Source organism: Molossus molossus, unplaced genomic scaffold, assembly GCF_014108415.1.
Source record: "Molossus molossus isolate mMolMol1 unplaced genomic scaffold, mMolMol1.p scaffold_m16_p_14, whole genome shotgun sequence".
In the NCBI taxonomy this organism is placed as follows: domain Eukaryota; kingdom Metazoa; phylum Chordata; class Mammalia; order Chiroptera; family Molossidae; genus Molossus; species Molossus molossus.
This window is the reverse complement of record NW_023425349.1, coordinates 34,249,105-34,267,598: the sequence shown is the minus strand read 5'-3', so window position 1 is coordinate 34,267,598 and position 18,494 is coordinate 34,249,105. Positions and strand designations below refer to the sequence as shown.

The following is an 18,494-nucleotide window of genomic DNA, read 5'->3' as shown; positions in this document are numbered from 1 at the left end:
ACAGAGTTATAGAATACTACAGTCAATAGAAAACGAATCAAAGGTGTAAGCCCAAAACTGTACCGAAAGATCACCCAATGATTTCTTTTACCTGTTTCCAAGTTTCAAATAATTTTTCTGATAGATTGTAGTCATCAGTTTAGACTTGGCTGCCAGGAATTGGTATCTGTTTCCCAAGCTTTGAAAATATAACTTTATGTTGAAGACATTAAATAAATTATAAAATTTAGCTTATGTATCTTAGAGGTAGATTTTTTTTTTTTTTTTAAATCCTCATCTGAGGACATTTTTCCATTCTTTGTACAGACAGAGTGGGAGGGAGAGAGATGAAGAGAGAGAGAGGGAAACATCGATGTGAAAGGGACACATCGAGTGGCTGCCACCCGCACGACCAACCAGGGCCGGGGACAAATTGCAACCGAGGTACATGCCCTTAGCGGGAACCGAACCCGGGTCTCTCCGGACCGCAGGCCGACGCTCTAACCGCTGAGCCAAACCGGCCAGGGCTAGAGGTAGATTATTTTTATGTCAGAGATCAAGTTCCAAGTTTCTTAAAAATATGTTTAAGTGAAATGTTATCAGCATGAGAAATTCTCATTCTGAATCTTTTATTTCCTTTACAGAAATTCTGTCAAATTATAGTTGGTACTACTCTGCAATGTCTATATTGGACAGCCAGAGTGAGGAAAAACAAAGTGGAGGTAGGTGAACTGAGTAGGAGATATCTAAGTTTGTATGTCATTATTATTGCCTCTAAAAAGTGTGTGTGTGCATGTATATGTGTGCATATATTGTAAACAGACTGGCCAGCCTACCAGTAAAACTACCAATCTACCAAACTACTGACCAGGAAAGGAAATATGCTTTGCAGAGGTAAGCACTTTGTACTTATTAGTATAAGCTCTACTATTTTGTTATCTGAGAATTTTAATTGGAGTAGCTACAATCTCTCATCTTTTGTACTTTTTTATTTGGAAGTTCACCTGGAACGCACGTGTTCCTTTTTCTTTCCCCATCCTTCACAACCACCTTCTGCTAAAAAGCAGTGGTCACTGTGAAAAGAAGTTGCCAAGGAAGATAAGGTTATCCTTTGCAACCTTTTTGTGGCTAGAGCAAATGGATCTGCCCATAGTGTTAGAAAGTATTTTCATAATGCTTTCATGTTTTCCTTTGGTGAAGCCAAGTACTAAAAGGAACTGGGGTACTCACACCCAAGCCAGCTTTCAGGATGAAACTGCCTGACATGAGAAAAACTAAAGTTTTTTACATAAAACTTTGAAAAACCAAGCCAGAATATAGTTCTATATTTCAGCTTTATTTTGAGTAGTAAATAAGGTATGGACAATGAAATTAGGTCACTGATTTAAGGCCACACTGTGCCTTCTTTACTTTCTGTGATTGTGCAGATGTCTGATTCCTGGAGAGAGCTCATTCTAAGGGCACAGACCCTAATTCCAGGAAGAGAAAGTCAGTAAACTCCCAACCAAGGGAAAACCAGGGAGTTGTCTCCTATTCTCATAACTACTAAAGGAGAAAGGGCTGAGGAAAACAAACTAACTGACCAATTTCTTCTGCATGTTCTTATGAACAGAGTAATATAAAGAGAACAGAATATTTTAGGGAGTAGTAAATTCAAGGCAAATGAAGAATGCATTAATCATTAATAAAGACTTATTTATTCAACAAATGTTTATCAACCATGAGACGAATGCCAATGACTGTGCTACATGCTGGCAGTACAGTGGCAATACAAACTAGACAGAATCCTGCTCTTATGGAGATTATGGTTTAGTGAGGGATAGCCTTTGATTAAGTAATAGCCTTTGATTAAATAATAGCACATAGAAATATCAAATTATATCTACAATAAGTTCTGTGAAGAAAGGTCACATGGGAGGTATAGTGGTTACGAGCATGGATTCTGGAGCCATACTCTCTAGGTTTGAATCCTAGCTCCACACTTACTATGTTTTCTTGGGCAAATCTCTTCTTCTTTTTTTTTTTTTTTTATGCTACAGTTTCTCATCTATAAAATGAAGCTAATAATAAAATTATGCTACCTCATAAGGCTGATGTGAGGATTAAATGAGGTAATATTTGTAAACATTTAGGACAGTATCTGGCACATGGTAAACATTACGTAAATGTATAAAAATAATCTTATGAGCCCTGGCCGGTTTGGCTCAGCGGTTAGAGCGTTGGCCTGCGGTCCAGAGAGACCCAGGTTCGGTTCCCGGTAAGGGCACGTACTTCGGTTGCAGTTTGTCCCCGGCCCTGGTTGGGTCATGGGGGTGGCAACCACTCAATGTGTCCCTTTCATGTTGATGCTTGTCTCTCTCTCTCCCTTCTACTCTATCTGAATAAAATATGGAAAAATGTCCTCGGGTGAGGATTAAAAAAATAATAATAATCTTATGAGCCTGGCCGGTGTGGCTCAGTGACTGAGCATCAATTCATGCACCAAGAGGTCGCTAGTTTGATTCCTGGTCAGGGCACATGCCCAGGTTGTGGGCCAAATCCCCAGTGAGGGGCATGCAGGAGGCGGCCAATCAATGTTCTCTCTCATTAATGTTTCTATCTCTCTCTTCCTCTCCCTTCTTCTCTTTAAAATAAATAAAGAAAAAAAAATGTATTAAATAAAAATCTATGAGTGATGCTTTTGTTCAGGAAGATAATTAAGAATGTGAACATTTAGGCACAGACTGAAGATGGTGGCAGGCAGGACTGGAGCGAGGCTGAGTGTGTGAGAGTGTGAGTGAGTGTGAGAGAGTATGAGTGGACATGAGTGTGGATGAGCAACCTCGAGCAGTGCAGAAAGGTGGGGCAGAGGGTTCCTGTGCTGTGGACAGGGAGCACCCTGCTACCTTGGTAAGTGGCTTGTCAGAACACGTCTCCCTGCGCCGCCCAAAGGCCCCACCATCTTGGAAGATCCCTGGTTGGCTCTGGGAGGAGGCAGTGGGAGCAGCTAGGGCTGAGCGACCTAAAACCTCCAGTGCACCTTGCACCATTGGACCAGTGGACCCTGCTGTGTCAACACAGACTATTGCACAGGAGCAGCACTGTAGCAGCGTTGTCAAGATGTCTGCTGCAGAAGCTGAAACAAGTTGGGAGCCAGGCACCATCCCCCCACAGCAGCAGCCTGATTGGAGCAGAGACACACCCCCAACAACAGAGGCTGGGGAGCAGACATCCATCCCCAGGCAGCAGCAACACAGACAGGCAACTGAGACCCATCCCCAAGAGCATCAGTAGAGGCTGATTGGGAGCTGAGCCCCAACAGGCAGCAGCGCACCCCAGCCAGGACCAGTGGGACCCGTGACCCAGCAGCCCATGGGGCCTGTGTGATGACCCAGTGGTCTGCTACACTAGTGAGACCACATGACAACTCAGCAGCAGTGCCTACCACGACACACCAGTACCAGCCTCCAGTAGTCAGTCCTCCAGGACCCATAGCAGGCAAGAGGCACCACACACCAAAACAGTCTGGGAGGCACAGCAGTCTTATTTGGTACACACTGACCTACCTACACATCCCAACATCCCTCACTGGGCCTAGAACTACCAGATGGCTACAATGGGGAGACAAAGAAACAATACCCAAATGAAAGAAAAGGAGGAATCACTAGAAAAAGGAACTACATGAAATGGAAAAAAGCAATTTGACAGACAAAGAATTTAAAGCAATGATTTTAAGGGTGCTCAAAAAATTCAGTGAGAGCCCTGGCCAGTTTGGCTCAGTGGTTAGAGCGTCGGCCTGCGGTCCTGAGAGACTCGGGTTCGGTTCCCGCTAAGGGAACATACCTCGGTTGCAGTTTGTCCCCGGCCCTGGTCGGTTGTGTGGGTGGCAGCCACTCGATGTGTTCCTTTCACATCGATGTTTCTCTCTCTCTCTCTCTCTCTGTTCCTCTCTCTCCCTCCCACTCTACCTGAACAAAAACTGGAAAAATATCCTCCGGTGAGGATAAAAAAAATAAAAAAAAAATTCAGTGAGAGCTACAAGCAACTAAATGAGAATTAAAAGAGCTCAGCTTAAAAAAGAGGTAGAAGCTATGAATAAAAATCAAGAGAAGCCCTGGCCAGTTTGGCTCAGCGGTTAGAGCGTCGGCCTGCGGTCCGGAGAGACCCGGGTTCAGTTCCCGCTAAGGGCACGTACTTCGGTTGCAGTTTGTCCCTGGCCCTGGTTGGTCGTGTGGGTGGCAGCCACTCGATGTGTCCCTTCACGTCGATGTTTCTCTCTCTCTCTCCCTTCCTCTCTCTCCCTCCCACTCTATTTGTACAAAAAAATGGAAAAATATCCTCGGGTGAGGATAAAAAAAAAAAAAAAATCAAGAGAAAATAAAGAATGACGTAGCTGATATGAAAAATACCTTAGAAGGATTCAACAGTAGATTAGAAGAAGCTGAAGACCGAATCAGTGAGTTAGAATACAAGGTAGAAAAAAAAAAACCCTCCCAAATAGAACAGCAAATGGGGAAAAACATTAAAAAACGAGAGGAGAGTTTAAAGGGAGCTTTGGGACAATACAAAACATAACAAAATTTGCATCATAGAGGTACCAAAAAGAGAAGAATCAGAGAAAGGAATAGAGAACCTGTTTGAAGAAATAATGACAGAAAACTTCCCTAAACTGGTGAAGGAAAAAGTCACACAAGTCCAGAGTCCCAAGCAAGATGAACCCCAGAAGACCCACAGTTAGACACATCAAATTAAAATGGCAAACGTTAAGGACAAAGAAAGAATCTTTTTTTTTTTTAATCCTCATCCAAGGACATCCTTCCATTTTTTGTTCAGACAGAGTGGGAAGGAGAGAGAGAGAGAGAGAGAGAGAGAGAGAGAGAGAGAGAGAGAAACGTTGACATGAAAGGGACACATTGAGTGGCTCCCACCTGCACTACCAACCAGGGCTGGGGACAAACCGCAATCGAGGTATGCGCCCTTAGCGGGAACCAAACCCGGGTCTCTCTGGACTGCAGGCCGATGCTCTAACCGCTGACCCAAACCAGCCAGGGCCAAAGAAAGAATCTTAAAGGAAGCAAGAGAGAGACAGAACTACAAGGGAGTTCCCATTAGACTGTCAGCTGATTTCTCAATAGAAACACTGCAGGCCAGAAGGGAGTGGCATGAAATGTACAAAGTAATGAAAGGCAAGGGTCTGAATCCAAGACTACTCTATCCAGCAAAGCTATCATTCAAAATTGAAGGTGAAATAAAGAGCTTCACAGACAAAAAAAAGCTAAAGGAATTTACCACCACTAAATCAGCACTGCAGGAAATGCTAAAGGGACTGCTGTGAGAAGGAGAAATAGAAAGAGAGAGAGGAACACAGGCATAAAATTAAAATGGCAACTAATAAGTATCTATCAATAATAACCTTAAATGTAAATGGCTTAAATGCCCCAATCAAAAGACATAGGGAGCTGATTGGATAGGAAAACACTACCCATATATATGCTTTCTACAAGAGACCCACCTCACAACAAAAGATTCATACAGGATGAAAGTGAAGGGATGGAAAAAAATTTTCCAGGCAAATGAAAATGAAAAAAAAGCTGGTGTACGAATACTCATATCTGATAATATAGACTTCAAAATGAGGGCCATAATAAGAGACAAAGAAGGTCACTACATAATATTAAAGGGATCAATCCAACAAGAGGATATAACCCTGGTAAACATATATGCACCAAATACAGGAGCACCAAAATATATTTAAAAACTTCTGGAGGACTTCAAGGGAGAGATCAAGAGCAATACAATCATAGTGGGTGACTTTAACACCCCACTGACACCACTGGATAGATCTTCTAGACAAAAAATTAACAAGGACACTGAGTCCTTCAATAATGAACAAGATCAGCTGGACTTAATTGATATTTACAGAACTTTTACCCCAAAGCTGCAGAATATACATTCTTCTCAAGTGCACATGGGATATTCTCGAAGATAGACCACACGTTAGGACACAAAGTAAGTCTCTACAAATTCAAGAAGATTGAAATCATATCAAGCATCTTCTCAGATCACAATGGCATGAAACTAGAAATCAATTACAAGAAAAATATGCAAAAACACATGGAGGCTAAATAGCATGTTGTTAAATAACAAATGGGTTACCAAGGAGATCAAGGAAGAAATTAATAACTTCCTGGAAACCAATAAAAATGAACACACAACACAAAATCTATGGGATGCAACAAAAGCAGTCCTGAGAGGGAAGTTCACAGCACTACAGGCCTACCTCAAGAAACAAGAAAAATTCCTAATTGACTTTCTAACCCTACAACTTAAAGAACTGGAAAGTAAAAAAAAAAGAAAAACCCAGAGCAAGTAGAAGGAAAGAAATAGTAAAGGTCAGAGAAGAAATAAACGACATAAAAATTAAAAAACAATTTAAAATATCAATGAAACAAAGAGCTGGTTCTTTGAAAAGACAAACAAGATTGATGGACCCTTAGCCAGACTCACAAAGAAACATAAAGAGAGGACCCAAATAAACAAAATCAGAAACAAAAGAGGAGAACTAAAAACTGACACCACAGAAATACATAGGATATTAAAACATACTACAAACAATTATACACCAGAAAATTGGACAATCTAGGCAAAATGGACAAATTTCTAGAAACGCACTCTCCAAAAACTGAACCAGGAAGAGAAGAAAACTTGAATAGACCAGTAACAATGAAGGAAATTGAAGATATAATCAAGAAACTCCTAGCAAACAAAAGCCCAGGCCCAGACGGCTTCTCGGGAGAGTTTTATTGAACATTCAAAGAAGATCTAACACTCATTCTCTTCAAACTATTCCAAAAAATCCAAGACGACAGACTTCCAAACTCATTTTATGATGCCAACATAATTCTAATTCCAAAACCAGATAAAGACACTACAAAGAAAGAAAACTTTAGGCCAATATTCCTGATGAACATAGATGCCAAAATCCTTAACAAAATATTTGCAAATTGGATCCAGCTATACATCAAAAAAATTATTCATCATGATGAAGTGAGATTCATCCCAGGGATTCAAGGATGGTACAATATTCACAAATCAATAAATGTGATACACCACATAAACAAAATGAAAGATAAAAACCATATGATCATCCCTGGCCGGTTTGGCTCAGCGGTTAGAGCATCCGCCCACGGTACAGAGAGACCCGGGTTTGGTTTCCGCTAGGGGCACGTGCCTCGGTTCAGTTTGTCCCCAGCCCTGTTGATGTCTCTCTCTCTCTCTCTCTCTCTCTCTCTGTGTCTCTCTCTCTCTCCCCCTCCCTCTCTTCCTCCCTCTCTCCCTCCCTCCCTCCCTCTCTATCTGAACAACAACAAAAAAAAGGCAAAAAAAGGAAAAATGTCCTCGAGTGAGGATAAAAACAAACAAAAAAACCATATGATCATATTAATAGATGCTGAAAAAGCATTTGACAAAATCCAGCACCCATTCTGATAAAAATGCTCAGCAGTGTGGGAATAAAGAGATCATATTTTGACATAATAAAGGCCATATAATGAAAAACCTACAGCCAGCATCATACTCAATGGGCAAAAACTAAAAGCATTTCCCTTAAGAACAGGAACAAGACAGGGATGCTCACTCTCACCACTCTTATTTAACATAGTACTGGAATCCACAGCAATTAGACAAGAAGGAAAAATAAAAGGGATCCAAATTGGAAAGGAGGAAGTGAAACTGCCATTATTTGCAGATGACATGATATTGTACATAGAAAACCCTAAAGACTCCATCAAAAATCTACTAGATTTAATAAGTGAACTTGGCAAAGTAGCAGGATACAAAATTAACATCAAGAAATCAACAGCATTCTTATACACCAAAAACGAACTCACAGAGAGAAAAACTAAAAAAAAAATTTCATTTACCACTGAGGCCAAAAAATTAAGATACCTAGGAATAAACTTAACCAAAGAAGTAAAGGACCTATTCACAGAAAACTACAGGTCACTGAAAAAACAAACAGAGGAAGATAAAAAAAAAAGTGGAAGCAGCCCTGGCCAGTTTGGCTCAGCAGTTAGAGCATCGGCCTGCAGTCCAGAAAGACATGGGTTTGGTTCCCGTTAAGGGTGCGTACCTTGGTTGCAGTTTGTCCCCAGCCCTGGTTGGTCGTGCGGGTGGCAGCCACTTGATGTGTCCCTTTCACGTCGATGTTTCTCTCTCTCTCTCTCTCTTCCTCTCCCTCCCACTCTATCTGAACGAAAAAATAGAAAAATGTCCTGGGGTGAGGATAAAAATAAATAAATAAAAAGTGGAAGCATATACCTTGTTCATGGATTGGAAGAATTAACATTATTAAATGTCCATACTACCTAAAGCAATGTGTAGATTCAATGCAATCCCCATCAAAATATCAACGACATATTTCACAGAACTAGAACAAATACTCCAAAAGTTTGTATGGAACCAAAAAAGACCCCGAATAGCTACAGCAATCTTGAAAAAGAAGAACAAAGTAGGAGGGATCAGAAAAGTGGATATCAGGTTATGCTACAAAGCCATAGTAAGTAATCAAAACAGCATGGTACTGGCACAAGAACAGCCATATAGATCAATGGAGTAGAATGGAGAACCCAGAAATTGACCCAAGTAATTATGCTCAATTAATATTTGACAAAGTTGGCAAGAGCACACAGTGGGGTAAAGACAGCCTCTTCATAAATGGTTGGGAAAATTGGACAGCTACATGCAAATAAATGAAGCTAGACCATCAACTTACACCATACACAAAAATAAACTCAAAATGGATAAAAGATTTAAATGTGATTCATGAATCCATAAAAATCCTAGAAGAAAATGCAGGCAACAAAATTTCAGACATCGCACACAGCAGAATTTTCACTGATACAACACCTAAGGCAAGAGAAACAAAGGAAAAAATGAACAAATGGAACTACATCAAACTCAAAAGCTTCTGCAAAGCAAAAGAAACAACCATCAAAATGGAAAGGGAACCCACTATACGGGAGAGCATAACGACTAATGATACATCAGATAAGGTGCTGATTTCCAAAAATATAGAGTACTCATACAGCTCAACAAAAGGAAGACAAAGAACCCAGTTAAAAAATGGGCAAAGGACCTAAATAGACACCTCTCCAACAGGATATACAAATGGCCAAAAGACATATGAAAAAAATGCTCAGCGTCAAAGAGATGCAAATTAAAACAACTATGAGGTATCACCCCACACCTGCCAGAATGGCTGCCATCAACAAATCATCAAATAACAAGTGTTGGTGAGGGTGTGGAGAAAAGGGGACTCTAGTACACAGCTGGTGGGAATGCAGACTGGTGCAGCCACTATGGAAAACAATATGGTGTTTCCTCAAAAAATTGAAAATGGAACTTCCATTTGACCCAGTGATCCCATTCTAGGAATATACCCTAAGAAGCCTGAAACATCAATCAGAAAGAACATATGTACCCCTATGTTCACAGCAGCGCTATTTACAATAGCTAAGATCTGGAAACAGCCCAAGTGCTCATCAGTAGATGAGTGAATAAAACAGCTATGGTACATATACACAGTAGAATACTATGCAGCTGTAAGAAAGAAAGATTTCTTAACCTTTGAGAGGGCATGGAGGGACCTGGAGAGTATTATCCTAAGCAAAACAAAACAATCAGAGAAAGACTAATATCACATGATCTCACTTATCTGTGGAATATAATGAACAAAGCAAGCTGAGGAACAAAGTAGACCCAGAGACATGGAAGTGGGGTGCAGACTGACAAACCTCAGAAGAGCTGGACATGGGGGGAGGGAAGAGATAAACCACAGAACCTATATCCATGTATGTGTAAACAAGGACATAGACAATAATGCTGGGGCGAGGGGTGGGGGTCGGGATTGGGAGGAGGGTGTCAATGGAGGAAAATAAGAAACATTTGTAACAAAAATAAATAAGTAAACATTAAAACAAAAACAAACAAAAAAGAACGTGAACATTTATAAATGTGGGTTATCCCAAAAATAAAATTTCCCCAATGTAAAATAATTGAAACCAGTTTTTGTGGTCTAAATGCCTTTAGGTAGAGTTTCTACTACTGTAGTACTGTAGAGTTATTGCTTGTGCCATTTTGAGCAGTGAGCAACTAATGCTGGTCTGTCCATAATGTCACCTATATGCGTGAGTCAACAAAATAATAGTGGCAAACCTAGTTATTTGGCAGTTACCTCTGCCCTTTTCTAGGTTATCAGCCTATTCTGGTTGGAAAACTTATAGTACATAGAGAGACTATTGACTAGTTCCAGCATCTTGTTTAACTACTTTTCCTTTCTATTTTTCACCATTTTCTTAGTTCAGGTTCTCATCATTTCAAGTGTTGACTATTGCAGCAATCTTTCAAGTGGTCTTTATGTCTGCAATCTTGTCCTCTGTAAATATATTAATCTTTCTGAAATTCCAGCTTTATCAGATTTTTCCCTGCTCAAAATCTCTCTGGATTCCTTGTCTGCTACTAGATAAAATTTAAGGTTATTTGCCTAACATTAAAGGCCTAACTTTATAGTCTTATTTCCTGCCTCATTTTAGACTCTTCTTACTAATATACTATCATACAACTTATCTAAGTATAATGCCAAACCTTTCATTAAGTTCTTCCTGTCTAGATACCTGTCCCCTACATCTATAACGAACCTATATTCATCTTTTAGGTTTAGTGTGAGTCCGTCTCCATGAAGCCTTCTCTAACAATTCTAGCCACCTGCACCCCAACCCCCACCATTATCTCCCCTTCTTGAATTCCTGTAGTGCTTGGTTTCTAACGTTTGTTGTTTTTTTTAAATAATAGCCTTATTGAGATATAATTCACCTGTCATAAAATTCACCCTTTTAAAGCATACAATTTAGTGATAGTATAGTCACAGAATTTTTTTAGTATAGTCACAGAATTTTGCAACCATAACCATAATTTAATTTTAGAATATTTTAACAAAAAAGAAGCCCTGTACCATTAGCAGTCATTACCAATAACCCCCTCCCCAGGTCCCTGACAACCACTAATATATATTTTCCTCTATGGATTTGTCTATTCTGGACATGACGTAAATGAAATCATATAACGTGGCCTTTGTGACTGGCTTCTTTCACTTAATGTTTTTAAGGTTTATGCATGTTGCAGCATGTTCACTCCTTCTTATGGCTGAATACCATTGCATTGTTTGGGTATATCACGGTTTATCCATTCATCAACCGATAGACATTTTGGTTGTTTCAACTCTTTGGTTATTATGAACAATACTGCTATAAACATTCATGTACAAGTTTTTGTATAGACATATGATTTCAATTCTTTTGGGTCTCTAAACTTCATTTTAAATCTTATTTATATCCTTCCTTGAACTGTTGCTTTACTGTTTTGCAAATATGTTATATGGTTCTACTAAATTATTTTCCTACAGTGCCTAAAAAGCTCCCTCTTGTCCTAGAGTTTATAAGCCTATCCATTTATTATACTTCTTCTTTCCATCTCCTTTACCATCCATACACATCTGCAAATGTCATCATTGCCATCATGACCACCACAATAATAAAACAATAAAATTATTAACAAGTACTGATAGATGGTTAAATAATACTAAATAGTAAATTCAAAAGGATGAAATACACTTGTATGTGTTGACATGGAAAGATCTCAGCCCTGGCTGGTGTGGCTTGGTTGGTTGGAGTGTCATCTCATATATCAAATGGTGGCTGGTTCGATTCCCAGTCAGGGTACCTGCCTGGGTTGTGGGTCAGTCCCCTGTCGAGGAGCGTGTGGGAGGTAACCCATTGATCATTTTCTCTCTCTCTCTTCCTCTCCCTCTCTCCCTTTGTCTTTAAAATCAATAGTAACTTTAAAAATAATTTTTTAAAAAAGCGTACATAAAAAAAAAAAGCTCTCTACCCTGGCCAGTTTTACTCAGTGGTTAGAGCATTGGCCCCTGGATCAAAGAGTTGTGGGTTCAATTCTAGTCAAGGGCATGTACCTCGGTTGCAGTTCTGTCCCTGGCCCTGGTCGGGGTCATGCGGGAAGCAACCAGTCAATGTGTCCATCTCACATCAATGTTTCTCTCTCTTGCTGTCTCTTTCTCCCTCCTTCTTCTTCTCTCTACCTCCCTGCCACTCTATCTGAAGATAAATAGAAAAATATCCTCAGGTGAGGATTAAAAAAAAAAAAAAGAAAGATCTCCAATACATAGTGTGAAAAGGAAAAAGCAATTTGCAGAACAAAACATATAGTAGGATCTCATAAGTTTTAAAAAAACCATATGCCAGTGTTTGTATATGTATATATGTTTATGTGCAAATACCCTGAAAAAGAAGGGACCGAAAGGATATACACCCACCTGTTAGCATCGGTTTCCTTGGGAAAGGGAGAGAAATGGAAAGGAAATATATCTATGTGTTACTTTGGGTGATTTGAAAAATCATTAAAGAAAAAAGTGTAAACATAACAGTCTGAGGAATAGGGTAGACCCAGAGACGTGGAAGTAGGGTACAGACTGACAACCCTCAGAAGAGGGAGTGGTGGGGGGAGGGAAGAGATAAATCACAGAATTTATATGCATGTACGCATAACCAATGGACATGGACAACAAAGCCAGGAACGGGGTGGGGGGTATGGGGAGGAGGGTGTCAATGGGGAAAAAAAGGAGAAACATCTGTAACAAAAAGAAAAGAAAAGAAAAAAGTGTAATCACAGCCCAGCCGGTGTGGCTGAGTGGTTGAGCATCGACCCATGCACCAAGAGGTCACCGGTTCAATTCCTGGTCAGGGCACCTGCCCAGCTTGTGGGTCTGATCCCAAGGGGGGGGCATGCAGGAGGCGGCCAATCGATGTTCTCTCTCAACGATGTTTCTATCTCTCTCTCCCTCTCCCTTCCTCTCTCTCTAAAGTCAATAAAGAAAAAAATTTTTTTTTTTTTTTAAATTGTAATCACAAAGGAAAATAACTAATTTAGGGAAGCAAAAAGAGAGGGCCAGAAAAAAAAGGGATGAAAAGAAACAGCAGGAAGGGGGAGGGCATAGATGTTGTGGCATGTAGAGCAGAAAGTTACTCGGAGCCTTAGTAGTAGAATCCTGTGCAATACCACATTCAGATAAACACACAAAGTAGACATCTGTGTTGCACAGCTCTGTGTGAACATACTGTTGATTATACTTTTTATTTTAAATAGGTAAATTGTATACTATCTGTATTATATTTCAATAGTTATTTAGAATAAAACAGACATCTAAAATAAAGTTTTTAGTTTGTTTCTAGAATACTGTTTCTTTAGAAAATTTAAAGCAACAATTGAACTAATTTGTAGGGACTTTTCCTGACCTCAATAACAGAAGAAGAAAAAATACACGATTCCCAGTAAAATTTGAATTTCAGTGAACAACAAATAAATTTTTTTTTAGCATAACTATGTCCCATGTAATATTTGGGACATATTTTGCTTTTGTATTTTTATCTGCTAAATCTGGCTACCCTAAGCAAAGGGGATTATGTTTTGACTCTCTTAGCATTAAATTGCTTCTTTAGCATCACCATGGTTTACTTTTAGACCCAACTTTGTGTGAATGGCATTTTGTTCTAACTGATGGCCCTCAATATAACCTTCCCAACCTCTCATTGCCTATACCATGGAAGATTTTATGATTGAGAAGCACAGAAAATGATGTCTAGCAGTTCAATCAAGCATGACTAATTTTATCTTTATCACTCTGATGAGAAAGGATTGCTTTTATATTCCAAATGAGGTCAGGATGGCAGAGTACCACTTCCAACTGTCATCTGCCTGAAGTAATATGAATGATATTCCTGTTCACCTCTCCCCAGGAGAGGAAAGGGGAGAAACCAAAACCAAATCTCTCTACGAGGAATAACGGTGGGGCCTTAGGTTTTGAGCAGGTCTTGACTTGTGCTAGCCGAACCAATCTTCTGTGGTGTCCTGTTCAAAAATTAGGGTTTGGTGGTAGTGGTGGTGGTGTGTGTTTGCTTTTATTACTATTTTACTTTCTTAAGTATCTTTTCCGTTGAGTAATTCTAGTCTTGTTTCTGCTAACCTCAGACAGGAGAATTAGTGAAGCTATAGAGGATGGTCAGACGCAGAGGTAAGAGGAGAGCTATGGTAGCTCAAGAACTGGACTTTCCATGACATTCAAGACTTTAATGAGCCTCCACTTCCCTTCTTTTATGAAATTAAAAGAATGGGCAAAACTAATCTATTATGATAAATAGCTAAACAGCAGTTGCCTCTAGTGATAAAGTATGACTGGAAAAAGGAATGAAGAAACTTTTGGAACGATGCACATATTCTATATTTTGATTAAACTTATTGTTACATGGGTACACACATTCATCAATACTCATCGGATTGGACACTTAGATCTATGCATTTCACTGTATGTAAATTTTTTCTTGATAAAAATGATGTGATTATTAGGGGGGAAAAGACTTTAGTGCGCTTCCTCTCCAGGTTCTTTTTCTTTTTTATCCTCACCTGAGGACATTTTTTTTGTTTTTTGTTCAGATAGAGTGGGAGGGAGGGAGAGAGAGAAAGAGAGAGAGAGAGAGAAAGAGAGAAAGAGAGAGACATCAATGTGATAGAGACACATCAAGAGGTTGCCACCCACATGACCCAACCAAGGCCGGGGACAAACTGCAACCGAAGTACATGCCCTTAGCAGGATCCGAACCCGGGTCTCTCTGGACCGCAGGCTGACACTCTAACCACTGAACCAAACAGGCCAGGGCATCCAGGTTCTTTTTATTTTATTATAATTTTTTGTTTTTATCCTCACCCGAGGACATTTTTCCATTTTTTGTTCAGGTAGAGTGGGAGGGAGAGAGAGGAACAGAGAGAGAGAGAGAAACATCGATGTGAAAGGAACACATCGAGTGGCTGCCACCCGCACAACCAACCAGGGCCGGGGACAAACCGCAACCGAGGTTCGCGCCCTTAGCGGGAACCGAACCCTGGTCTCTCAGGACCGCAGGCCAACGCTCTAACCGCTGAGCCAAACCGGCCAGGGCCATCCAGGTTCTTTTTAATACTGCACTGTACCCACCCTCTTCAGCTATGCTAAATATCCTCCTGTTTGCTGAACTTAGCACAGAAAGAGCAACAAAGAATTCATTTTAGCTGGGGTTTCTCTTTCAGCCCAGCTCTTCTGTGGTTATGTAGATATTCCCACAAGGAAAAGGTAATTCTCTTCCATTGGAGGTGTTTGGGCAGAAACTTGACCACAATTTAACAGAACATGTTTCTAAGCATCCATTTGCATGTGTGTGTTTGTTCATTCAACAAATCTTTATTAAACCCAGGGACTAATATTGAGCTAAGCAGTGGGTTACAGATATTTAAAGAAAACAAAAAAAGAAAGCATGGTCTCTACCTTTAAGAAGCTCTTTGTTTACTGGGGGAAGATGATATAATCAGTATGATAAGTAAGCTGAATGTAAACCATGAGACAGTGGATAGACTGACTGAACTAGAAACATGTAATGAAATGGTGATGAGAAAACAAATTAGTTACAGCCTCTTCTGTAGGATCACAGACACTGGCCTTTCCTGTGATGATTCTGTGCTATGCCGTTCAGCTCTTCTTACCATTCTTTAAATGGAAGTATCATTTTCTATCTATCCTCCAGATGTTTTAGAGATGCAGTCTGGAGAGGTGAAATGTAAATGTTTGTGTGTATCAAGACTGGATGCCATATGGCTAGCTAAATCTACTGATAGCACTAATGTTTTAGTATGCTATTTGACTACCACAGGAAAATTGTGATCATGTGGGAATCATTATTTTTAATGTAAATTGATTCTAACTCATCTGACCCAAAATTCCAAAAATTGGCCAATTATCCTTCCCCTGGCAGCTATCCTCACTTAATTTTAGAGATGGAGAAATCTCGGTCACATGCATTAGGTGACTTGGGCAAGATCACCTATGCTATTGGTCTAGAATGTCAACAAGGGTCATTGCTGAGTTTCTCTCACCAGCACCTGTGCTTAATTGAGCTGGGAGTCTGGTGGTATAAGGAGAGGGGACCTTGCCTGGCCTACTAGAGACCTGCACTCCTGAAGATTATCTCACTGATCTTGTTTCTTTATGTGGAAAACCCCATTTGTGACTACTTTCTGATATTTGCTCAGAACCTCCTAAGCTTGACTTCCACCTGACCAGCTGGCATTCCTTCCCTTTTCTCTCTCTCTCCTTCTTTCTCCTGGCTACTTATCTTCCAGTGTGCCACTTTCTCTAGTTCCCTTTTACAGAGCTCATTTTCCTTTTTACTTTCTACCATTTCCTTGTCTAGGCTAATCTTCAATCTTCTGTAGCTGTAACCACCCAAAACCTGACGTTGAATTACATCATGATTGCATAAGAGCTAAGTTTTATACCCTGGCAAAGTTTCAAGGACATCCTTACATAGAGGCTTCTCCTTTTTTGACACTTCTCTTCTGCTACCATCCCATCAAAGGATTGAGTAAAATTCCCCTCACTAGACTGGGGCTTTTGTACCCTTTCTTCTCTACTGGCTGGATCAGCTTAGGACATCCACAGTTGATAGCGGAATGTTCAAATTCTATTTTGGGCATAGATAACTGTATCAACAATGCTTATGCAATCTCCTTGACATAGCATAAGGTAAAGGACAAAAATATATCATTTAATGAACACTTTTGATGTGTCAGGAATTATGTAATCACTTTATAATTACCATCTCATGTAACCCTCACATTAGCATATAAGGTAGATTTTACTACCCCATTTTACACATGAGGAAACTAAAACCCAGACATGGAAAGTAACTTGCCATAAGTCACTTAACAATTTAGTCATAGAGCTCAGTCTATAACAGCTAAGTCTTTCTGAGCATTTTTAATATACCAGGAATTGTTTAAAAATGTTTTGCATCCCTTAATTTATTAACCCTCACAATAACCTTATGGGTAGGTATTATTATCGTTTCCATTTTACAGATGCAGAAAATGAGTCTCAGAGAGGTTAAGTAATATCCTCAAGGCTACACAGCTGGTAAGAGGAGGACTGAGATTTGAAACTTGACAGCCTGACTTGATTGCCTAATTTCTTAACCACTATGGGAGACTGCCGTAGTTTTAACTCTAAGCCCACTTCATATTTTATAATATCAAGTTCCTTGCTTCATCAACATATCTGGCCCTTTCAAATCAATGATTTTACCACCCGCAGGCAAGCTCCCAACACACAGGTTTTTGTGAAACCAGACCTTTGCGGAACAGGCTATAGACTCAACCCTCAGTTCCCAGTGAAGGATACATTTTCTGCAGTCACCAGAGGCTAGAGCTAGGTGTTTGTCCCCTTGAATTCCATATCCAAGGCCTCTTCAACTAGACCGTCTCCTGTACTTTCTTTGTCTAAGCTAATTTCTGCTCTTCTATAGCTCTAACCTCTCATCCATAATTTACATTTTGTCACTCTCATTTCAGCCAAACAGGAATAAACTTTGATTTAACAAGTAATGGGAAAAACAGTCATCCCAGTCTTTTCTCAAGAGTACTCACAAGCCCTAGGGAATCTCGAATTAATCTTGTATTATCCCATCTGAAAACATTCTTCCTGCCTTTGTTATCTCAAACATGACTGAATGCTTTCTTTCCTTATGCTTGTCTTTCTCTCTCAGACTTTCAGCTTCTTCTTGTAGGTTGTACAAACTGAAGTTTTAACCATTTTTCTCATCATCCCTGCTTTTCCTTTTTTAGAGGCATCTTATGATATCTGACTTTCTAACCCTCAATTCGTCTTCCTCTCATGGTGAAAACCCTACTTTTTTTCTGCCTTTGTCTTCTTTCATGGCAGGTCTGGTATCAGAGCCAGAACTAGGTGAAGGTTAATCCTGCCCCTACTTTGGAGTCTCAGTCTGTTTCCACCAACTCAAGCTCTGAACTTTGGGATCTACCTGCTTTACTCTACTCTTAAACTCAAAGAGGGAGGTATGTATTCAGTTGCTGTCAGAGCCTGGACTCCATGTATCCCTCAGGGTTGGTAGGCTTAGAGAGAATAGACTGCTGTACCCAGATAAATTGCAGGGTAAAACTATTATATCTTTTTTAAATTAAGAAATAATCAGTGATATGTAGGATTAAATTTAATAAATGTGAAATTCAATAAGAAAATAATAGAATAGTAGAACTTTATAAAGAGTCATAAAGTAATATTTTTGAAACAATGGAGAGGTCTGTTGAGTGTTCCAGGAACACTTCCATATTCTACTTTTCCTTACTTCCAGCCCCTCTTCTGTGCACTCCTATTCTTGCCTATATTCCTGCCCTTACAGTAGATTAAAGTTTTCTTTTATGTTTATCTTCCCCACTGGGATTAGTAGTCCCAAAATAGTCAGGGATAATGTAACCATAAGACCTAGCACAGGACCTGACACCTGTCAAGAACTCAGTAAATGTTTGTTGAACCAATGAAGACTTGAAAAAACTACGGGAGTATTTCATTTAGGGCAGAAAGA

General features: G+C 39.9%; 1 protein-coding gene across 1 annotated transcript in view; it reads left to right on the top strand.

Annotated features, from left to right (window-relative positions):
- Positions 1-628: 628 nt before the first annotated feature.
- The window catches only part of LOC118630078 (phospholipid-transporting ATPase FetA-like), an 85,199-nt gene continuing 67,333 nt past the window's right edge, over positions 629-18,494 (top strand). The window contains exon 1 of the mRNA XM_036261775.1: positions 629-701. Within this exon, the coding sequence (XP_036117668.1) occupies positions 659-701 (43 nt within the window). The 5' untranslated portion in view covers positions 629-658. The remainder of the gene's footprint in view (positions 702-18,494) is intronic.